This window comes from Mesoplodon bidens, assembly GCF_964165515.1.
Source record: "Mesoplodon bidens genome assembly, chromosome: 3".
NCBI lineage: Eukaryota > Metazoa > Chordata > Mammalia > Artiodactyla > Ziphiidae > Mesoplodon > Mesoplodon bidens.
The window spans coordinates 153,313,189-153,334,313 of record NC_138178.1 but is presented as its reverse complement, the minus strand read 5'-3'; the positions used below and the strand labels follow the sequence as shown (position 1 = coordinate 153,334,313).

Below are 21,125 nucleotides of genomic sequence, written 5' to 3'. Positions count from 1 at the left end.
TATTAGATGATAAGACTTGCCATAAAACTACAGTTATTTAGGCAGTAGATTTTGATCAGATGGTATATAAATGGAGCAGAATAGAAAATCCAGAAAGAGTACACTATGAATATGGAATTTGATAGATAAGGGTGGTGGCATTTCAAATCAGTGGGGAATGGATTGCCTTTTTATTAAGTGGTGCTGAGACAAGTAGTATGGAAAAAAAAATAGATCCCAACTTCACACCACTCTGTAAAATCAATCCTAGGTTGTTAGATATTCATATGTGAACATCAAAAAATATAAAGCTCTAGCATATAAAAGAAAATGTTTATGACCTTAGCATATAGAGTGATTACCCTGGTGTCATCAAAGCACAACTTTTGCACACAGTAGCATCAAAAAGAATTAAATGATTAGAAAAAATGCAACAGAAAAAGTGCAAGACTTGTACACTGAAAACTACAAAACATTTTGAAAGAAATCAAAAAAGATTTAAATAAATGCAAAGACATCCGATGTTCAGGGATTGAAAGGCTTAATATTAAGATTGATCTGCAAATTCAGTGCAACTCATTGAAATCCCACCTGGTTTTTTTGGTGATATTTACAAGCTGATCCTAAAATTCATATGAAAATGTAAGGGACCCAGAATAGACCAAGTCTTGAAAAAGAAGAACAAAGTTGGAGATCAGTGGAATATAATTGAGAGTCCAGAAATAAACCCTTACATTTATGGTCAGTTGATTTTTTTTTTACAAGAGTAGATAATTCAAGGGGGGGAAAGAATGACCTTTTTAAAAAAATGGTGTGGGGGGAACTGGACGTCCACATGTAAAAGGACTAGCTTGGATCCCTGCCTTATACCATGTACAGAAAAATTACTCGAAATGGATCAAAGACCTAAATATAAGAGTTACAGCTATAAAATTCTTAGGAAAAAACGTAGGTATAAACCTCTGTAGACTTTGATCAGGCAGTGGTTTTTTGGGTATGACTCCAAAAGTATAAGCAACCAAAGAAAAAGTAGATAAATTGTACTAGATCAAAATTACAAGCTTGTATTTCAAAGGATACCATGAAGAAAGTGAAATGACAATCCACAGAATGAGAGAAAATATTTGAAAATCATATAGCAGATAAGAGACTTGTTATCTCGAATGTATAAAGCACTCTTATAACTCAACAATAAAAAGACAACCCAAGGAAGTTCCCTGTGGATCCAGTGGTTAGGACTTGGCGCTTTCACTTCCGTGGCCTCAGTTCAATGCCTGGTCGGGGAACTAAGGTCCCACAAGCCGCCATGCAGCACGGCCAAAACAGAAAAAGACAACCCAGTGTTAAAATGGACAGAAGACTGTGATAGAAGTATCTGTTGGAGACCTGTGCTGTACATGCTAAAGGATAATATCTTTATCGCCTCCTGTACAATTGTGGCTTTGTATGTAGGCAAAGGAAGCAGGTTATTTCCAGGGCAGCTAAGTTAATTAGTGTTAATTCTGGTTTCCTAAAAACAGACATTTTTTTAGCAGGGGAAACGAAACTCTTATAACCATTTATCTCAATCCATGTATAGCTGATAATACGAATAGCAAAAATAGCTAATTATACGAAATAGCAAAAATGAGCATGAAGGTTGAGTTTAAAGTTAAATTCTAATTTTAAGCCACTGATAATTTTAAAACAATCAGATTAAGTTGTATTATCTCTGAAATAATTAAAAGAAAATTTGATTCATAGAAAATCTCAGGAATATGACTAAGAAATGGTAACAGATGGAAAATGTAGAGACTTAGATTCTCGTCCTGACTTTGAATCTAACTTTCCTGTGACTGGACAAATAGCTTAAATTTTCCTTGGTTTTGTCATCAGTAATGTGAAGAAGAAAAGTGAGACAACTTGAGAATTGCTTGTAATAGAAATGCTTCTCACTCTGTGTGCATTTTTCGTCCTCTGCATTTATATATAAATCCCTTTAGACAGTATCCCTTAAAACAGTTTCTTTATTCTTTTATCTCAACAATCATGTTGATATTTGCATGCTTTTTCTCTTAAAAAATGCATAATTCGGGCTTCCCTGGTGGCGCAGTGGTTGAGAATCTGCCTGCCAATGCAGGGGACACGGGTTCGAGCCCTGGTCTGGGGAGATTCCACATGCCGCGGAGCAACTGGGCCCGTGAGCCACAATAACTGAGCCTACGCATCTGGAGCCTGTGCTCCGCAACAAGAGAGGCCGCGATAGTGAGAGGCCTGTGCACCGCGATGAAGAGTGGACCCCGCTTGCCACAACTAGAGAAAGCCCTCGCACAGAACGAAGACTCAACACAACCATAAATAAATAAATACATAAAGCAAACTTGTCAACAAGTAAAAATAAATAAACATTTATATTTAAGGGCAGTCTCTTCCTTAAAAAAAAAAAAAGCATAATTCTTAAAGACTTGAAAAAGGACTGTCTCTTATTTGTATGGTCACATACCTTGTATGGATCTTGACATGTAGATGGAAATGAAATATTTGTTGAATGAGTGAAAAGAATGTTGATCTTTGCATGCTTTTTCTCTTAAAAATGCAGAATTCTTGAAGACTTGAAAAAGGACTATCTCTTATTTGTATGGTCACATACCTTGTATGGATCTTGACATGTAGATGGAAATGAAATATTTGTTGAATGAGTGAAAAGAATGTTGATCTTTGCATGCTTTTTCTCTTAAAAATGCAGAATTCTTGAAGACTTGAAAAAGGACTATCTCTTATTTGTATGGTCAAATACCTTGTACGGATCTTGACATATAGATAGAAATGAAATATTTGTTGAAGGAGTGAAAAGAATGAGATGATTATGATGATTTTGAGCTCTCTGGTAGAAAGGGGCTCTGGGTTCCTAGGGGAGTCTTTGATGTCTGAAAATTATTTTTGCAGTTTTAGAAATGTTAAAAAAAACTTTAACAGGAATCTACACTTCTGGGGACATGAAATTAAAGGGAGGGATCAAGGGGTGAGAGATTTCCCAAGACTAGCAGTACTGAAATATAAGGTGACTGTAGACTACTGTATACCGTGCCTTCTCTTTTTCAGTCATACTCCTGTTTTCTCTCCCAGCCTCCTGGGAAAGCAGGATTTTTTGATTGATTGCTGAACACTGTGAATAAAAAACCTTCAGAGGGCTTCCCTGGTGGCGCAGTGGTTGAGAGTCCGCCTGCCATTGCTGGGGATGCGGGTTCGTGCCCCGGTCCGGGAGGATCCCACGTGCCGCGGAGCGGCTGGGCCCGTGAGCCATGGCCGCTGAGCCTGCACGTCCGGAGCCTGTGCTCTGCAACAGGAGAGGCCACAGCAGTGAGAGGCCCGCGTACCGCATTAAAAAAAACAAAACAAAACACCTGCAGAGACTAAAGTCAATGTTGTTTTTGCCTTTTGCTGTCTTAGATATGGCAAGGGCCTGAGCACCTCCATCTAACCAGGGATTGAGCTGGGTGGGCTGGGCTGAGTTTTTTGGGTTTTTTTAAATAAATTTATTTGTTTATTTTTGGCTGCGTTGTGTCTTTGTTGCTGTGCGCGGGCTTTTTCTAGTTGCGGCGAGTGGGGGCTACTCTTCATTGCGGTGCGGGGGCTTCTCATTGCAGTGGCTTCTCTTGTTGCGGAGCACGGGCTCTAGGCGCGCGGGCTTCAGTCGTTGTGGCACATGGGCTCAGTAGTTGTGCCTCGCGGGCTCTAGAGTGCAGGCTCAGTAGTTGTGGCGCACGGGCTTAATTGCTCCGTGGTATGTGTGATCTTCCCGGACCAGGAATCGAACCCGTGTCCCCTGCATTGGCAGGCGGATTCCTAACCACTGCATCACCAGGGAAGTCCTGGGCTGAGTTTTTAGGTAGATTCAGTTCACTCTAGTGAGTACAGCGTCTCAAGGATAAGATCCATTGTGTGTTTGTTGTAGGCCCCTCCCTCTGGTATGACTTTACCTCTTAAGCATTGTAAGACTGTGGTTGATTTCAAGTCACCTTTCTAGTCCATCTCCCCAGCTTCTCCAGCACTTAGTAAACGTCCTATGCAGAAAACTGGTCACTTATCTGGGACTCTTCATACTAACCTATATAGCTGTTATAGAGTCTGTTGGTTTTTCTTTCTCTTGGTAGAGTTTCTCTGCCTCTGGCAAGTCCAGTTATGATCAGTTCCTGTTCAAACTCTGCAAATACCACGAGGAGAGAAAATGACTAGCAATTTCAGCTCACTAAGGAAAGGCTTTTCCCTCTTTGGAATTTTAGGTCATCTTGTCCTCTTTGCATGGAAAACAGTTCTTCATTGTCTTTAAAACGACTTCTTGTTTGGAGTAATCTGTTTAGTTTTATGTAGTTTTTCTGTGAAAAGTGATGGCTTGCCTCTACATATTAACCTCCAACTTGGAAGCAAAAGCCTCAATATTGTTTTCTGATTTTTTTGTTTTTGTTGCTATAAATGTGACATTTAAATAAACAAGATGGAAATGATTTCTCTTTGTGAAGTCTGGAGATAGACAGGTAGTCCTGGGCAGGTAGGTTATGAGGTATCTTCTTTGTTGTCTTGCAGTCTTTGAGGATGTCGTCTTCAGTTAGCATCTTCAACCACATCTATGTTCTGGGCCACAGGCAGAAGGAAAGAGAAGTGAGGGAAAGCAGTTGCTGTTTTAAAGGATGTAATCCAGCCCTGGTACTCATCATTTCTGTTCACTTCCTACTGGCCCAAATTCCTCACACGGTTCCCTTTTGCTGCAAGAGAGATTGGGAATGTGGACTGTAGCTGGGTAGCCTTGTACCCAGCTAAAAAAAACTGAGAGAGTCTGTTACTAATGGGAACTTATAGAGAATATATACAAGGGGCGAGTTAGCTGTCTCTTCCACAGTACGATATGAGGAAAAGCTCTAACTAGGGGCTTGGTTTTTTTTCTTCCGGAACAGTCAATTTTCCTAAAAATTTTTTTACATTTTATTTTATTTTTTTGGCTGCTTTGTATGGCTTCCAGGATCTTAGTTCCCCGACCAGGGATTGAACCCAGGCCCACGGCAGTGAAAGTGTGGAGTCCCAACCACTGGACCACCAGGGAATTCCCTACATCTTAGTTTATTTCTTTGCAAATTAAAGGTGCATTGAAGGGGGTGGCGCAGTGGCTGAGAGTCCGCCTGCCAATGCAGGGGACACGGGTTCGTGCCCCGGTCTGGGAAGATCCCACATTGCTGCGGAGCGGCTGGGCCCGTGAGCCATGGCCGCTGGGCCTGTGCGTCCGGAGCCTGTGCTCCGCAACGGGAGAGGCCACAACAGTGAGAGGCCCGTGTACCGCAAAAAAAAAAAAAAAAAGGTACATTGAAAAATAAACTAATGAAGAGAAATGAGAAGTCCAGAGCAGGGGTATCCCAGGCTGGGAGCAGGCAAGCCTGGCCACCATTGAGCCTAGCCCTTGTCCTGCCGCAGCCAGGTCAGGTTGGGAGATAACCGTCAGCCACTCTGTCAGTACGAAAGCCTGAGTGGTGTCCTGGCAGGAGAGACTAGCCACCTCTGCCTCTCTCCCCAGCAACCCCCAGCTTGGAGAGCAGTGTTGCCAGCAGGAGCTCAGAGTGGGATGCGGGCTGGCTCTGTGAGGTACTGCAAGTTGATGGCCAGGCTCCCTACAGAACCATCCAGTGTTGGGGCCTCTCCAGCTGGAAAGGAGGCTGATACCTCTCCCAGGTGTTAATACACTTTACAACCCTTTTCCCAAGCTCATTCATCTCTGATAATGTTCCTCTGTCCACCAAGCGATCACCAATCATTGCAGGAGAGAGAAAGAAGAGTGGAAGCAGAGCAAGAAAGCTAGTCAACCACCCTTAGTGACTCTTGAGTTGGCTATTGACTTCCAGGCCCTAGAAGACTGAGCCCTTTTCTCTCTACTGTGTATGGTCTATACCCGACCCTTGTGCACCTGTATGTATGTTTATCCCTAATCGAGGAAGTTGTTGATTACACTGAGATGAATTAGCAGCCCCTCCCCCTGGGACCCCTACTCCTTCCCGCCTGCCCTTCTCTTCTTGGAGGCTGGTCCAAAGGGACACCTAATATTGCGAGGGTCTGGGTGGCTCCAAATCCTCCAACACCAAATCATATACAATGAACTGAGAAACTACATTCATTACAACAGGATTAGTAGGAAAAGGAGGGTAAAGTGAGGGGATAGGGGCACCTTCCAGCAGCAGGACATGACAGAGTGGTAGGGTACTTGAGCCCAGAAAAAAGTGTCTCCTTATACCTCCCCCTTCCTCCAGAGAGACTGAGGTCAGCTTACATGACTTATAAGATATGGAACTGTCCCAATTTCTCTGCTGTCCTGGGGTACTTTCTGGAAGCTGGCCTGGACCCTATGCTGTTTACCCACTTGCTATAGCTTGGTAGCTGCCAAATCTCCTTGTGCATATGACAGACAGGGTCCACGTCGGATTCTCCCCCGCTCAGGCTCTTGTCTTCCACTGGGAAGTGTTTGAACAGCATCTCCAGCTTGTCCTCTTATTTCACCATGATAAGCTTCAGGTACCGTCATCTCTGTGCTCTCAAACTATTCATGAGGCCTCGCACCTTCTTGGACAGCAGATTATCCAGAACTGGCAGAACGCTCCAGCCACTGGTGATCTGACTGAAGGAGGAGACGCCGAAGAGGCCCTGGGCAACACCCTGCTGGACGCTTGTTCCCACGCAGAGGAAGAGGTTGAGCCCATTCTCCAGCAGATATTGGGTTGGCCAGAAAGTTCGTTCAGGTTTTTCCATAAGATGTTATGGAAAACGAACGAACTTTTTGGCCAACCCAATATATATCCCCATTGTTAAGATGCTCTTCAGATGCTCGAACTGCCTGTGGTTCAGTGGTATTCTCAATGGGGAGACTTGGTTAATGGTAGGAGCTGAGGATAGAAGAAGACGTTGGTCTCAGCCATGTCCGTGGAGGTAACTAGCTGTTGGATACAGGCACGGTCATCAGTAGTGACTTCAGCTCCAGGCTGCAGGACGTCACTCTTCAACAAAGGGTTCAGGTAAACTGGGAGTAGCTTCATGTACTCAAGAAGGATCACCTGTCCCACAGAGCAGGGGCTGGCACAGTTCTTTCTGTAACAGGCCAAGATCTGAGCACACTGAGTGATGGGAGTGTCACAAATAATATTCACAGGGCTGTTCAGGAGGTCCCGGTATGCAAACTTGGCCAAGTAGTTGATGAGCACGTCAGTCTCACAGTTTCAGTACAGATCAGCCAGCTGGATGCAGCAGTTGAGGGCCAGGTTGTGGATGCGGAGCCATCGCTGCCCTGCGCAGCTGGTGTAGAGCAGGGCACACTGCAGGAGGGCTCCACTCTCTTCACTGAGCCGATCGTCATGCTTGAACTCCACAGTCACCATCTCGTCCCCATCCAGCCCAGCCAGCTCCACATCTTTTGTGTTGCTCATGTAGAAAGCCCCAAAGAAATCTACAGCACGGACACCAGTGCTTGTCGGGACCCTCTTTACAGCATCAAAGCCAGTGACCTTGTGTACATTCTGACCCAGGTCACTAAGGAACCATTCCTGGTCATTCTCCACCTGAAAGCAAGCATATTTATAGACAGAGCCACCACTTAGCTGGGGTATAACAGAGAGCATGGCCACTTCCACGTACTGGCTGGGGAAGAGGAAGAGGTCTACACAGCAGCCTTGGGCCACACACTCTTTGGCCAGTGTCTGATGGGCACCTGTCTGAGGCTGTAACAGAGTCTCCTCCTTGTCTGTGTTGATCAACTTCCTGTCGTCTCTGTTCTTCAGTTTCCCTGGCACCTCTGCGATGGGCAGGGAGGTGTGGAACAGAAATAGCTTCCCTGCACACTCAGCAGCCTTCAGAGCCTCCACGCCAGCCTGGATAACAGGAGCAAATACTGTCTCCGTCTCCCTTGTGTCTGCAAATGTTTCTGGAATCTGATCCAGTAAGCCGGTGATGACTGCCCGAGACTCATTGACGTTGACCAGGAAGCCATCCAGCAGTGGCACAAACATGTCGCCCACATCAGATACAACCATCACCTGTGGCTGGGCCAGTGAGCTCTTCACATTGTAGAAGCAGAGTACCTTACTATAGGTGACAAAGCCAACGTGGATTGCTGACTTTTCTGCCCTGCCCTCCCGAGGCAGAAAGTCTAACAGTGACTTGAGCTCCTCACAGAGGAGCCTAACAAGACCACTCCTGATGCCATTGTAGGAGACATCCATCACGAAGATAAGGCAGGAGGGCTGGGGAACTTACCGTTCTTGCAGTAATCTACAGTGGCCAAGAATTCACAAGAGCCCAGGGATAGCTCAGGACGGTCATAAGCATCCACACATTTGCCAGTATGATCTGGATGTTGAAAATACGGGGCGGGGAGGGAACATCATTGATACAGCTGCAAAAGCAGCACTGGAAACGCCTCCCTCCCTCAATGAACTGCATGAAGGGGCACACATATGCTTTGCAGCGACTGCAGCGCGAAGGGCCAGGTTCCCCGTGGTCAGCGATATATGGTGAAGCCTCCTCTGGGGGCAGGCTTGCCAGCAGCTTGATGACAGCTGCCAGGGGCTCCTGAGCCTTCTAGACACGTCAGATGTGCAAGGGATATTATAGGATGTGCATCAGATATATTGGGGACTTGGATTCCCTTGATCTTTCACCAGGAAGTTGGTGTTGACTAAGGGTGGCACCTGGCCCCATACACCAGTAACCAGTGGCTCTGAACCCTGGTTGTTCCTGTCATCCTCAATAACCTGAATAGGGCTTGGGGTGGCATCAGGGTACAGGCGCTTAGGAGGCAATAGTTGAGGTGTCCCTGGCTGGCTGCCCCAAGTGTCTGCTCCTGGGTAAGGACTTCCATAATTGAGCTGAGGGCCCTGGGCTGGTCCAAAGGAACCATTTTGTTGCAGCTGGTAGCCTGGCTGCTGGGAGGAGTGCATAGGTGTTGGTGGTCCTGGGAGCCCAGTCATTTGGGTACCAGAGGGCAGAGCTTGAGGAGGTGAGGACACATGGTTGGGCTCGCTCCCTGGGGGCCCCCCAAAACTCTGTCCAGGCAGGAGTGGACCAGTCATCGAAGGCATTCAAGGACCCCCTGAAGCTGAGGGTATGAAGCTGGAGGCCTGTGGTGGGACAGATTGCTGGGAAGGCTGGGCCCCAGGATGACCCTGGGCCTGGCTAAGGGGAGGAGCCTGGCCCTGAGGGTAGGAGCCATGCAGACTGGTGTTAGGGAAACTTCCTGAGGCTGAGGCAAGTGATGTTGGTGGACCATAGCCTAGACCCGGAGTGGGAGGTGCTGGGGCCACAGCATCACTGATCTGCATTCTGGCCAGCTGAGCAGTCACCTGTGTACTTGTCAGGGGAGGGCCATAGGGCTGAAGCACAGCTGGCTGGCTGACCACGGGAGCCAGTGGGACTAACCCAAATGGCTGAGACCCAGGGAGCCTCTGCATCTGAACAGTGGAGCTTGGCCCATTCTGTACCTCTCCTTGGCCAAACTGGCCATATGCTGTCTGGCCACAAGGGCCCTGTGCCGTTGAGGCTGGAGGTGGCCCTGGAGAAGGTGGGATTCTTGAAACACCTGGGGGAGGGGTTTGCCCATAGCCTGGCACTGGGCCACTGGAGGCTCCACAGGGGGTGGGGCTGTGGGTCCTGGTTGCCCACCACAGCCAGATTGATGACACCCTGGGTGGACAGGCTGAGGCTCCCCAAATGGCAGCACAGGTGGGGCTGACTGACTTGGTTTCACCCGGCTCCAGATCCAGGTTCGACTTCATTCCTAATGTCAAGGCTCCCAGGCTCCACTTCCAGTTCCCTTAAAATCTTGTATTAAGGCTTCCCTGGTGGTGCAGTGGTTGAGGGTCTGCCTGCTGATGCAGGGGACACGGGTTCGTGCCCCGGTCCGGGAAGATCCCACATGCCGCGGAGCGGCTGGGCCCGTGAGCCATGGCCGCTGAGCCTGTGCGTCCGGAGCCTGTGCTCCGCAATGGGAGAGGCCACAACAGTGAGAGGCCCGCGTACCGCAAAAAAAAAAAAAAAAAAAAATCTTGTATTAAATAGTCTATTACTTGCCCTTTAGTTTGTGATTTTTCTACTGTGAAAAGTTAGTCTTGTTTAACGGTTATGAGCGTGTTCTCTGTAGTTAGATGAACTTAGCAGACAGATACTGTCTGAATTTTGATTTGAGGCCTTTTATTGCCCTTTTAAAAAAAATACTAGTTCTGACTTTTTTTCTCTTTTGGCTTTATCTTCATGGGTATTATTGAGAACCTGGGAAGAGGTTAGTTATAGTGGGCAATTAGAATCTGATGTCCCTTAATATAGGGAAGTAAGTACTTAGGATTTTGAACCAGGTATCCCTTATCCTAGATAAGACAGTCAACAATATTCCAAATGCACAAAATTGACAAAAGTGGGGAACCATTTTTTAAAATTTGCTAAAGACGTAAAAGTTTGCAGGCTATGCCAACATATAAAAACCTGTTCAGTAAGTGCAGAAAATAAGTTCTAAGAATTTTAACATAGAGTCTGTATCTGTTAAATTTCTTTCAGTTGATAGCAACTGACTCTAGCTAAACAAAAAGGTGATTTGTTGCAAGGATGATAGGTATACAACAAAAGAAAAGGAAAAAGTAGGGAGGAATTGATGAACAACTCAGAAAAGGTAAAATGGCAGGAAATAACACAGCGCTTGACACCTTGGCAACAGGAGTTTATGGACCGTTTCTCCAGGACGTTGGCAGTCCAGTGTCCTTCAGACTCCTTCCCCACTGAAATTTTAAATCCCCACGAGAGAGGGTTGTTGGGTTCATTTTGGCATAGGCGCCTACTGCTGTGCCAGTCAGTTAGGACCCAGGAAATCGGTCATATTGCACAGATGTGACCACCAGGGACCCACCCCTGATATAAGGGAGTATTCCCAGAGAAGTGAGACTGATGCAAACTGGGTTGCCTTTCCAGTTCGTGTCAACTACAAAGCCAGAGTGCAGGGCACGGTGTTAACAGGCTTAGAACATGTTAGAGGTGGAATAGAGCTCAGAAGAAGATGCGGAATTTGTGGCAGAGCTGCACTGGTACGCAAATCTCCTATTACATCCGTCTGTCATACCTTGATGCTTATCTAGAGATAGGGAAGTGCTACAGACCTGTGAGTGGCAAGTGAAAATAATAACTCCTGTGCAGAACATCACTGCCCAGAGTGCACAGGATGACACTGACTGAAATCCTGCAGTGCATGTATACTTGGAGGTCTGCATTTTTGAGTTTTCAGTAGGAATATGGTAATGTCAAAATATAGGTTTGTTTCACAGCTGGCTTTGGAAGCACTCCTTAGTCCATTCCATATGAGTTACTTACCAACAGAAATTCGGGAACTTACCCTGATTGCAAGATAAAATGTGGACTCCCTACTTTTCAAAATTTGCCTGCCAAGAAAAAGAAGATGCTTCTCGAAATATATGTTCAGAGTGTGGCAAAGCTTGTGTGATGGGCATAAAACTCCAAACTATTTTCTCTAGTGTGTGTGGTAGGCAGTAATGAGAGGCTAGTATATTTTCAGTAAAATTCCAGTAAAGAACCATTTCAGCAGCACTTATTTTAAGGAACAACACAGTGTATCACTGGAAATGAATAGGGTTCATTTAAAGGAAAAGACATAACAGTCCTTTGATTGCTGATGCATAATGGGTGGTTCATATTGGACATTACTTTTTTAAATAATGTCCCAGGCTATCTACCAGGTGGGCAGGTTCTGTTGTGATAGGCAGGTTCTGTCATCCTGCTGTCACATTAAGCGGGAATGTGTTTATTTGCTTTAAAAAATCATGCTTATGTGATTTTGTATCTATGTCAGAAATGTAAGCTTCTGCTTTCCAATAATTACTTCCCCAAAATTGCATAGTTACTTTGTGTCCTTTCATGGGATTCTTGAAACCTCTGCTCAGGATTATTCATTCTAAGTCGTTTTACAGTGTAATGAAAGCCCTCTTTTTTTTTCTTTTCTGAAACTAAAGAGAGAATACAATACATTATCCAGGACTTTCTTTTGCTACAAAGGACACTCTTAGGACGATTAGCGGAATCTAAATAAAGTACGTATCAGTATTCTAGCAATTTCCTGATTTTGAAAATTGTCCTATAGTAATGTAAAAGAATATCTTTGTTTTTAGAAATATGCACTGAAGTATTAAAAGATAAAGGTACAGTATAACTGCAACTGACTCACAAATGGTTCATGAAGAAATTCTCCATCATTCTCTCTCTACACACACACACACACACACACACACTTATTTTTTCCTGAACCAATTGAGAGTAGGTTATGTGCATTATGTCTCTTTACCTCTGTCTTAGTTCAGGCTGCTATAACAAAATACCATAGATGGGGTGGCTTAAACAACAGATATTTATTTCTTACGATTCTGGAGGCTGGTAAGTCCAAGATCAGAGGTGCTGGCAGGTTCAGTTCTTTGCGAGGACCCTCTTCCTGGCTTGCAGACAGCCACTTTCTCATAGTATGCTCACATGGCCTTTCCTCAGTGGAGATCTCTGCCATCTCTTCTTATTAGAGCACTAATCACATCGAGAGGGTCCCACCCTCATGCCCTAAACATAATTATCTCCCAAAGGCCCAATCTTCAAATACCTTCACACTGGGGGTTTAGGGCTTTAACATATGAACAGGGGCAGAGACACAAACACTCAGCCTCTAACATTCTGCCCATGGCCCTCCAAAAAGTCATGTTTTATGGTGTGTGCTTAGTCTTGACTTTAAAAAAATTTCTTCCTTTGCCTTTTTTTTTTCCTTCTTCATTTTCTGGAAAAAATATTACTGTTCAAGCAAATGTGTCTTGGTATTCATTGGCGTTCTTAAACTTCCCTTGAATAATAATACAGAGTGTCACACTCTTGTCTGCTTAATGTGAAATTTTTTGACCTGGAGGGAGTGATATGCCAATATGTTTTCTTGATTGCCTTGTCGACAGTGTAATTCTCAAGTTAGAGTGACTGAAAGGCCTCTTAAGAGCCCTCTTGCATGGTGAATCCGGAATATGAAATATTCTGTAAGGGTTTATAGCCTGTGTTTGTTTAGAGTGAACTTGATCTCCAGTCCAGCTGAGACTAGAGGGTGTCAGATATGGGTTCTAGAAATGTTCTAATATTAATTGTGTAATCATCATAAGTTAACCCCTTCTATGACAGAGCAAAGAGCATAATGTGTATTTTCATTTACAAATACATGTTGAGCTCCTATAAGGTGCCACTTTCTGTAATACTAATAGTAATAAAAGGAAACGTTATATTTTTTCTTTGGTTTTTTTTTTTTGTTTTGTTTTGTTTTTTGGCGACTCCACGCAGCTTGCAGGATCTTAGTTCCCCAACCAGGGATCAAACCCATGCCCTTGGCAGTGAAAGCTCGGTGTCTAACCACTGGACTGCCAGGGAATTCCCAAAAGGAAACATTGAGTACTTATTATTTGTTAGCACTTAATAAATACTATCCTGAGTGCTAGTTGTGCAGTGAACAAAATAAGCCTGGTGCTTTCCCTTGTAGCATATTATACGTGCATAAGATGGTAATACCATTATTTTTATTTGAATCATGTCAGAGATAGCATTTAGCATCTGCATTTGAAGATCAAGTAATTTTCTTTTCTCTGAGTTCTAAGACTTTTTCACCTATCAGAAGTGTGCATGTCAGTTGGTCTGTTCATTCTGACTCTGTGAATGATCATAGTGAACTGTGCTTTGAGGCCACATTGTAAAAGTTACTTCATAGTTGAATCTCAGTTCCTTAAAATGCATTTAATTTTATTAAATGAGGCTATGATAGAATCACACAATATTTAAAAGCAAACTAATGATTTAACTTTCTCCTTCCTGCTCAGTCCAACCAACTGTATAAATTTACTTGGTCTTGCTGGTTTGGGTGTCTCTGAAATAAAGGTGGATCTCTTTTTAAAGAGATCCACCCACAGCATTCCTGGCATATAAATCTGCCACACATTTTTTAGAGACTTAGGAGCTCTGAAAATTGCCTTACTTTTTACTAGTATGTTCAGTTGAGAGAAAATAGTGTAAACAATTTCAGAGTTACAGTGAGTTGGGTACTGGTGTGTTCTTATGGCAAAATATTTTTAGATATAGTTTTTTAAAAAGATAATCAGGGGCTTCCCTGGAGGCGCAGTGGTTAAGAATCCGCCTGCCAGTGCAGGGGACACGGGTTTGAGCCCTGGTCCGGGAAAATCCCACATGCCACAGAGCAGCTAAGCCCACGCGGCACAACTACTGAGCCTGCACTCTAGAACCTGTGAGCCACAACTACTGAGCCCACGTGCCACAGCTACTGAAGCCCGCATGCTTAGAGCCCACGCTCGGCAGCAAGAGAAGCCACCGCAATGAGAAGGCCACACACCGCAGGGAAGACCCAATGCAGCCAAAAATAAATAAATAAGATAAATAAATTTATTAAAAAACAAGATAATCAGAATATTATTTTTCTTGCGTTTTAAGTGCTCTTGATTTTGCTTTTTCCAGCTTAATTGCTTGCTTACATGTTATTACTAATTTTTAAACAATTTTCTATCTTCAGATATTGGTTCATTTTTAGCTATTCTGTTCTAAACACATTACAACTTTGCTCCTGCATGAAAGTTTAAGCAGTAAATGTTAGCACAAAATTCCACCACTGGGGAAGAGATTGATGAAGACCTAAGCCAGTTTTATGAATAGTTTTCAGAGGTTCTTTAGGCCATCAAATTGAATCATTACCAACAGATTTCATGTATCATGCCTATCCAAATGTCTTTCCTTTGTCAAATACAGTAATTTGTTTCCAAACTGTCCTAACTTGTAGCATTCTAGTAGCTTTCCCAAACTAATATTTAGCTCTTCGATCAGGTTGCCTGAGAGGCCAAGAAAGAATTTTTTATTCCTTTGGAATTCTTCTTAACTCTAGTACAGTGCTCAGTAGAAAATATGTTCCTGGTAAATCGTGATTGACCATCCTCACAGCAATCAGTTGTTTCAGAGTTAAGATTAAAGTTGACACACAAACTACTTTAGTGGAATTTTTCTGTAAAACAACATTGCCATTAAAATTGACCAAAGAGTAAACAGCTTTCAGCTATGAGATCAAAGTACAGTACCTTGGTGTTTGTGTGTTAAAATTTGGATATCCCTGGGCTTCCCTGGTGGTGCAGTGGTTGAGAGTCCGCCTGCTGATGCAGGGGACACAGGTTCGTGCCCCAGTCCGGGAAGATCCCACATGCCGCGGAGCGGCTGGGTCCGTGAGACATGGCTGCTGAGCCTGCGCGTCCGGAGCCTGTGCTCCGCAACGGGAGAGGCCACAATAGTGAGAGGCCCACATACCGCAAAAAAAAAAAAATTGGATATTCCTTAAGAGGAAACTAGGGATAATCTTATGTTTGGAAAAGGTCACTAGGTCAAGATGAAGGTGGACAGAATGATTTCAGGACTGTTTAGTGATCACTCTATAACAGTTTTCCCCCTTGTGTTGGATTCCACTTTCTTCCTGCGTTATACAATGCTGGATCACTTAATGTAAGCATTTTATTTTTGTGAATAATTTATTTGTGTTACCACTGACAACAAAGGCTAGTATAAACTATGTGTTTCCATAGAGGCCTATTGCTAATAATTATTTGAAATGCTGTGGCTCGGTGACTTTAAGAATATTTAGCAGTAAAACATTTACAAATATTTTATTTTATTCTAAAACTGAATTTACTTTCGATTATTTGTAAGCTAATATACTATTTTCAGGATAGGCTTTCTCTTTGTTGATTTATATTTTTTATTTTCTTCATTAAGACAAAGAAAATTATGCATTCTCTAACCATAGCATTTTAGGATCTCTTTCATAAAATCAAGTGATAGAAATCAGCGTTAAACGTTGTTCTTACACAGTCCTTCTCCCCTTGTTTTTCTTTGCTGTTCATCTGAAGTATGTATAACTTAAAACTTATTTCCACAGAAAAAAATTAGGCCCCGCTTAGAACTTAGCAGATGTTTGGTAGTGGTGGTGGGGGGGTGACAATTACTTAGAGAATTCTGAAGGTATGCAAATCTGTAAGGACTCAGATTTTAAGTAGCACTCTTTTTCTTACCATGACTGAAAGAAACATTTTTAACCTCCCTTTTAGATACATCATGTTACACAAAATGGAGGACTATATAAAAAACCATTTAATGAAGGTTTTGAAGAGACGCCAATGCTGGTTGCTGTGCTTACTTATGTGGGGTACGGTGTCCTCACTCTCTTTGGATATCTTCGAGATTTCTTAAGGCATTGGAGAATTGAAAAGTGTCACCATGCAACAGAAAGAGAAGAACAAAAGGTAATTGTTAGTCTTTGATTCTGTAAATGCAAGCCTCATGTTGCTGTTTTCACTCATTTTTTTCTTTAGATATTTGGGTATACATTAAAATAAAAAATATTCTAGATGCAGTTAAATGAAAACATTCCACAAGGGAAGCTAAAAACAAGGGTAAAGGCATGGAGAAATCAAAGCATTTAACATGTTTTAATTTAATGATCACAAGAATCAATTCTCATTTTATGGACAAGAAAGCTAAAGTTCACAGGTTGAGTAACATTTCCCAAGATGCCTAAAGTCAGAGCTGGTATGTGGACACAGTTCTGTGAAGAGCCAGAAGCCACGTCCTTTCTGTTCACAGTACCATACTGTATCCCAAGTTGTGTCTACAGTCTTCTGGAAAGATTGTGTTCTTTAGAACTCATGTTGTGTTTTCACATAGGCACATTACACATACATGTCTGGTTCACAGATCACCTCTTCTCCACAACAAAACAAGCCCTGAAGCAGAATTTGGCTGAGCTACTCTGTTTCTGTGGGAAACTATCTTGTTTTAGTAATAGTAAACAGGTGATACTGATTGTCTCTGGGGAGGAGGATGGCATTCACCTCACTTCACTTTTCTCTGCATACTCCTTTGTGCCTCCAGAGTTTTGTACAGTATACATGTATTATCTACTCTTAAAAAAAAATAGTTGTAAGTCAACTGTACTCCAATAAGATTAAAGAAAGTAAAACAACCTAATTTGTCTTGGACTAAGGAACACTATGTTCTTTCCCAAACCAAAATATTTCTTTATGGGCATTTTTTTTAATGTTTTAAATTTTATTATTTAAAATGATAAAAGATTTTCTTTATCCCATAATAAAGTTTTTTTTCATTAAAAAAATAAATAGAATTAGAGTGAAAAATGCCTGATTTTATGAAAAACAAACTTGTTTGTTCTTGGCATGTGAAGTATGGAGAGAGTTGTCCTCTAGCCCAGGGAATGCAGTAGATTAGAGAAGGGATTCAGAAGTTAGAAATTTTTTGTCTATCATACATCTCACTTTCATGGGACATTAGAGGAGAGAGGCAGATGCGGTGGCACTAAGGTCAACACTGAGAGGGGAGCCAGTAAACACTGGGAATGGATGATGGAGACATGGGAAGGGGGAGAAAACACCAAGAAACATGGGAAAGGAAAGGACCTCATCAGCTACTAGGAAGCCAGAACCAATCAGCATAAAGATTGAGGATCCTGAAACTGGGAGAACTGAGGATCCAGGTGTTCTTCTCTCATCTCAGCCATTCTGCACCCTTCCCAGCCCTGGTACCACAAGTTGGCCCTCTTTCTCATTGCCCTGAAATGCCTACAAGTTCATTTCATTAAGAAGGTATTTTTTGGATAACTAATAAGAACCTGCTGTATTAAAAAAAAAAAGGTATATTTTGAATATCTAATGCAAGCAAAGCCCTACGTTCAGAACTCGGTCCAGTAGGTGAAACTAATTTTCATCATTGAAAACAAGCTAAATTTCTTTGATTCACTTTTTTCTACCCCTGTACATCCCAAATAGATTTTCTGGTAGGGTGCATCCACAATATGTTGATTTTTTTACATCCCCTAGGTATGGCCAACTTACTATAGGTTATTAGCTTACTGTGTACTTACTGTGTTGTACAGTATTACAATGACTTGTGTACAAACCAATATCTTCCTGCTAGACTGAGGTGATGGTGGTTGTGACTGATGGGGGCTAAAGTTTTATTCACATATTCAAACTAGAAGTATATACAGGGACCTCTCATAGTGTCTAAACACCGTAGAGACCTAATAATTGACATGTAGAGATGGGGGTGGGGGGAATGCTGACTGTGGCGTAGACAGTGTTCCTGCTGAGGGGATAGAAGTGTACACAAAGGCATGAGGAATGTTTGGGAGAACCTGGAAAGTGAATGTATGAGAAATTGTGTTTTGAATGTTTGGTAGGCAGTGAGGAGTCATGGGCGTTTTTGAGCAGGGGAGTGACTGGAGAGTTTGCATAGCTGATGCTGTCTCCAAGTGTGATGAACGAATGAGTGAACCGATGGAGATGCATCTGAATTATTTTGTGAATGAGGACATAATCTTTGCAACTTTTTCATGTCTCCAGAGGGTAAATTGACTGTTTAAGTATTGGGGCTGCCTGTGTGTACTTAACTTTATGTAAAAGAATTGGAGGGGTCTTCCCTGGTGGCACAGTGGTTATGAATCCGCCCACTAAGTGAATGGGTAAAGATGGCACATACATACAATGGAATATTACTCAGCCATAAAAAGAAACGAAATTGAGTTATTTGTAGTGAAGTGGGTAGACCAAGAGTCTGTCATACAGAGTGAAGTAAGTCAGAAAGAGAAAAAGAAATACCATATGCTAACACATACATATGGAATATATTTTTAAAAATGTACTGATGAACCTAGTTGCAGGGCAGGAATAAAGATGTAGACATAGAAAATGGACTTGAGGACATGGGGTGGGAGGGCAAAGCTGGGGCAAAGTGAGAGTAGCATTGACATACATACACTACGGAATGTAAAATAGTTGGCTGGTGGGAAGCAGCAGCATAGCACGAGGAGATCGGCGCAGTGCTTTGAGATGACCTAGAGGGGTGGGATAGGGAGAATGGGAGGGAGGCTCAGGAGGGAGGTGATGTGGGGATGTGTGTATGCACGTGGCTGATTCGCTTTGTTGTGCAACAGAGGCTAGCACAGTATTGTGAAACAATTATGCTCCAATGAAGATCTATTTTAAAGAAAAAAAAAAGAAGAAGAAGAATCCGCCTGCCAATGCAGGGAACACGTGTTTGATCCCTGGTCCGGGAAGATCCCACATGCTGTGGAGCAACTAAGCCCATGCGCCACAACTACTGAGCCTGCGCTCTAGAGCCCGCGGGCCACAACTACTGAGCCTATGTGCCACAACTACTGAAGCCCATGCGCCTGGAGCCCATGCTCTGCAACGAAGAGTAGCCCCGCTCGCCACTACTAGAGAAAAGACAGCATGCAGTAACGAAGACCCAGCACAGCCAAAAATAAATTACTTAAATAAAATAAATTAAAAAAAAAAGAATTGGAACACGTGGATTTTCTTCTTAAGTAGTTTCTAATTTTGTTGAAGGAGCAAAGAAACTTCAAAATTATGGGCCTTTGCAAAGCACTATGCAGGTAAATAGTACTTGAATTGTATGCAGATGTAGAACAAAAAAGTAAACTGAGTAGCATAGAGTTAATCAGGAAATAATTCTTGTTTAAAAAAATTAATTAATTTTAATTTTTGGCTGTGTTGGGTCTTTGTTGCTGCGTGCGGGCTTTCTCTAGTTGCGGCGAGTGGGAGCTACTCTTTGTTGTGGTGCGCGGGCTTCTCATTGCAGTGGCTTCTCTTGTTGTGGAGCACGGGCTCCAGGCCCACGGGCTTCAGTAGTCGTGACACACGGGCTCAGTAGTTGTGGCTCTTGGGCTCTAGAGCACAGGCTCAGTAGTTGTGGTGCACGGGCTTAGTTGCTCCGTGGCATGTGGGATCTTCCCGGACTAGGGCTCGAACCTGTGTCCCCTGCATCGGCAGGTGGATTCTTAACCACTGTGCCACCAGAGAAGTCCCCAGGAAATAATTCTTGAAAGAAGTAATAGGAGGAAATATGTAGGATGGAGGGGGACATTTGCCTCTAGAGTTTGTTTAGGGGAGGACTGTACTAGTTTATTCAAATGCATTTTAGTAGGATTTTCGCAGTAGATAATATTAGCAGCTAAAACAGCTGAATTCTGCCATTTTCTTATAAAAATTCAGCTATTAGAAGGGAAGAAAGGCTCATTTAGCGTTACGGCAGATCGTGTTTGTTTTCTGATGCTGGTTTAGATGTAGTGAGAGGCATAGGCCAGTTTTTAAGTGTTACACTGGGAAGAGGTGAGGGAAAGTGCTTGCTTAGGATCATAAAATGCAAATATAATGTTGCTGCTTTCTCGTTTCTCTGCGTGAGTAGTGTTCATAACCACATCCTTATTTTCTCCCTCATTCCATTACAAAAGAGAGCCTGTTTAAACTATTTATGCAAGTTCTTCTTCATATGTTGCTTTGGGTAGAAAGGAACCACATGGTCATGCTAATAAAGATGAGTTAGCATAAATGTGTTCTATTTTATATAAATTGCTAAAATTATTGGAATTCTTTACTGCTTGATCTTCTGTTATTGGTGGTGTTTGGGGTAAAAATGTTTTCTCTCAGTCTGGTTTCTTTTTTGTGTGAGGTGAGGCTAGTAGTTCAGAAACATGTATGTGATAGGTATAGTAAAAGCTTGAATTAATTAAAATGTTCTAGTATCTAGACAGGAAATACCTAGAAATCTAAGGAGTAGATTGTGGTAGGTAGTTACCACACACTTACTAAACTTTAACATTTGCCTCTACAGTTCATGATCATATATTCAGAAATGGGAGGGATAGGATACTGGGAAGGGACATTATATGTCTATATCCTGATATATTTTAATTTTCAAGATACAAAAGAATTAAAATACATTAATTCGAATTCCTGGAAGGATTTATTCTTGACCTCCTTCAAAAAGTAGCTTACTAAGAATATTCTGATAATTGTCACTTTAGCAGTATCTTTGGAAACAATGAGTATGGTTGCTTGATATATTAAGCTGGGGATTATCAATTGGTTTGTCTTTTTTAGTTCTGTGGGTTTAAAAAGAGCTCTGCTTTCCATAGTTTTGTGGTAAGTGTGGAGCCCAGGACAGCAGTCAAGCAGTCACCTTTTTTGTGGGCCGCACCGTGCCACTTG

The 21,125-nt window shown here is 42.9% G+C and overlaps 1 protein-coding gene and 1 pseudogene across 2 annotated transcripts in view; one reads left to right on the top strand and one right to left on the bottom strand.

The window, feature by feature from the left end:
- Positions 1-21,125, top strand: part of SPTLC2 (serine palmitoyltransferase long chain base subunit 2) — a 113,938-nt gene that overhangs the window by 11,644 nt on the left and 81,169 nt on the right. Inside the window, exon 2 of the mRNA XM_081227255.1 lies at positions 16,146-16,340. Within this exon, the coding sequence (XP_081083381.1) occupies positions 16,146-16,340 (195 nt within the window). The remainder of the gene's footprint in view (positions 1-16,145; positions 16,341-21,125) is intronic.
- Positions 4,706-12,535, bottom strand: LOC308614981 (protein transport protein Sec24C-like; annotated as a pseudogene). Its single transcript has 3 exons — positions 12,398-12,535; positions 6,782-9,715; positions 4,706-6,696 (listed from the first exon to the last, which is right to left on the bottom strand). The product of its transcript is annotated as a protein transport protein Sec24C-like (transcript).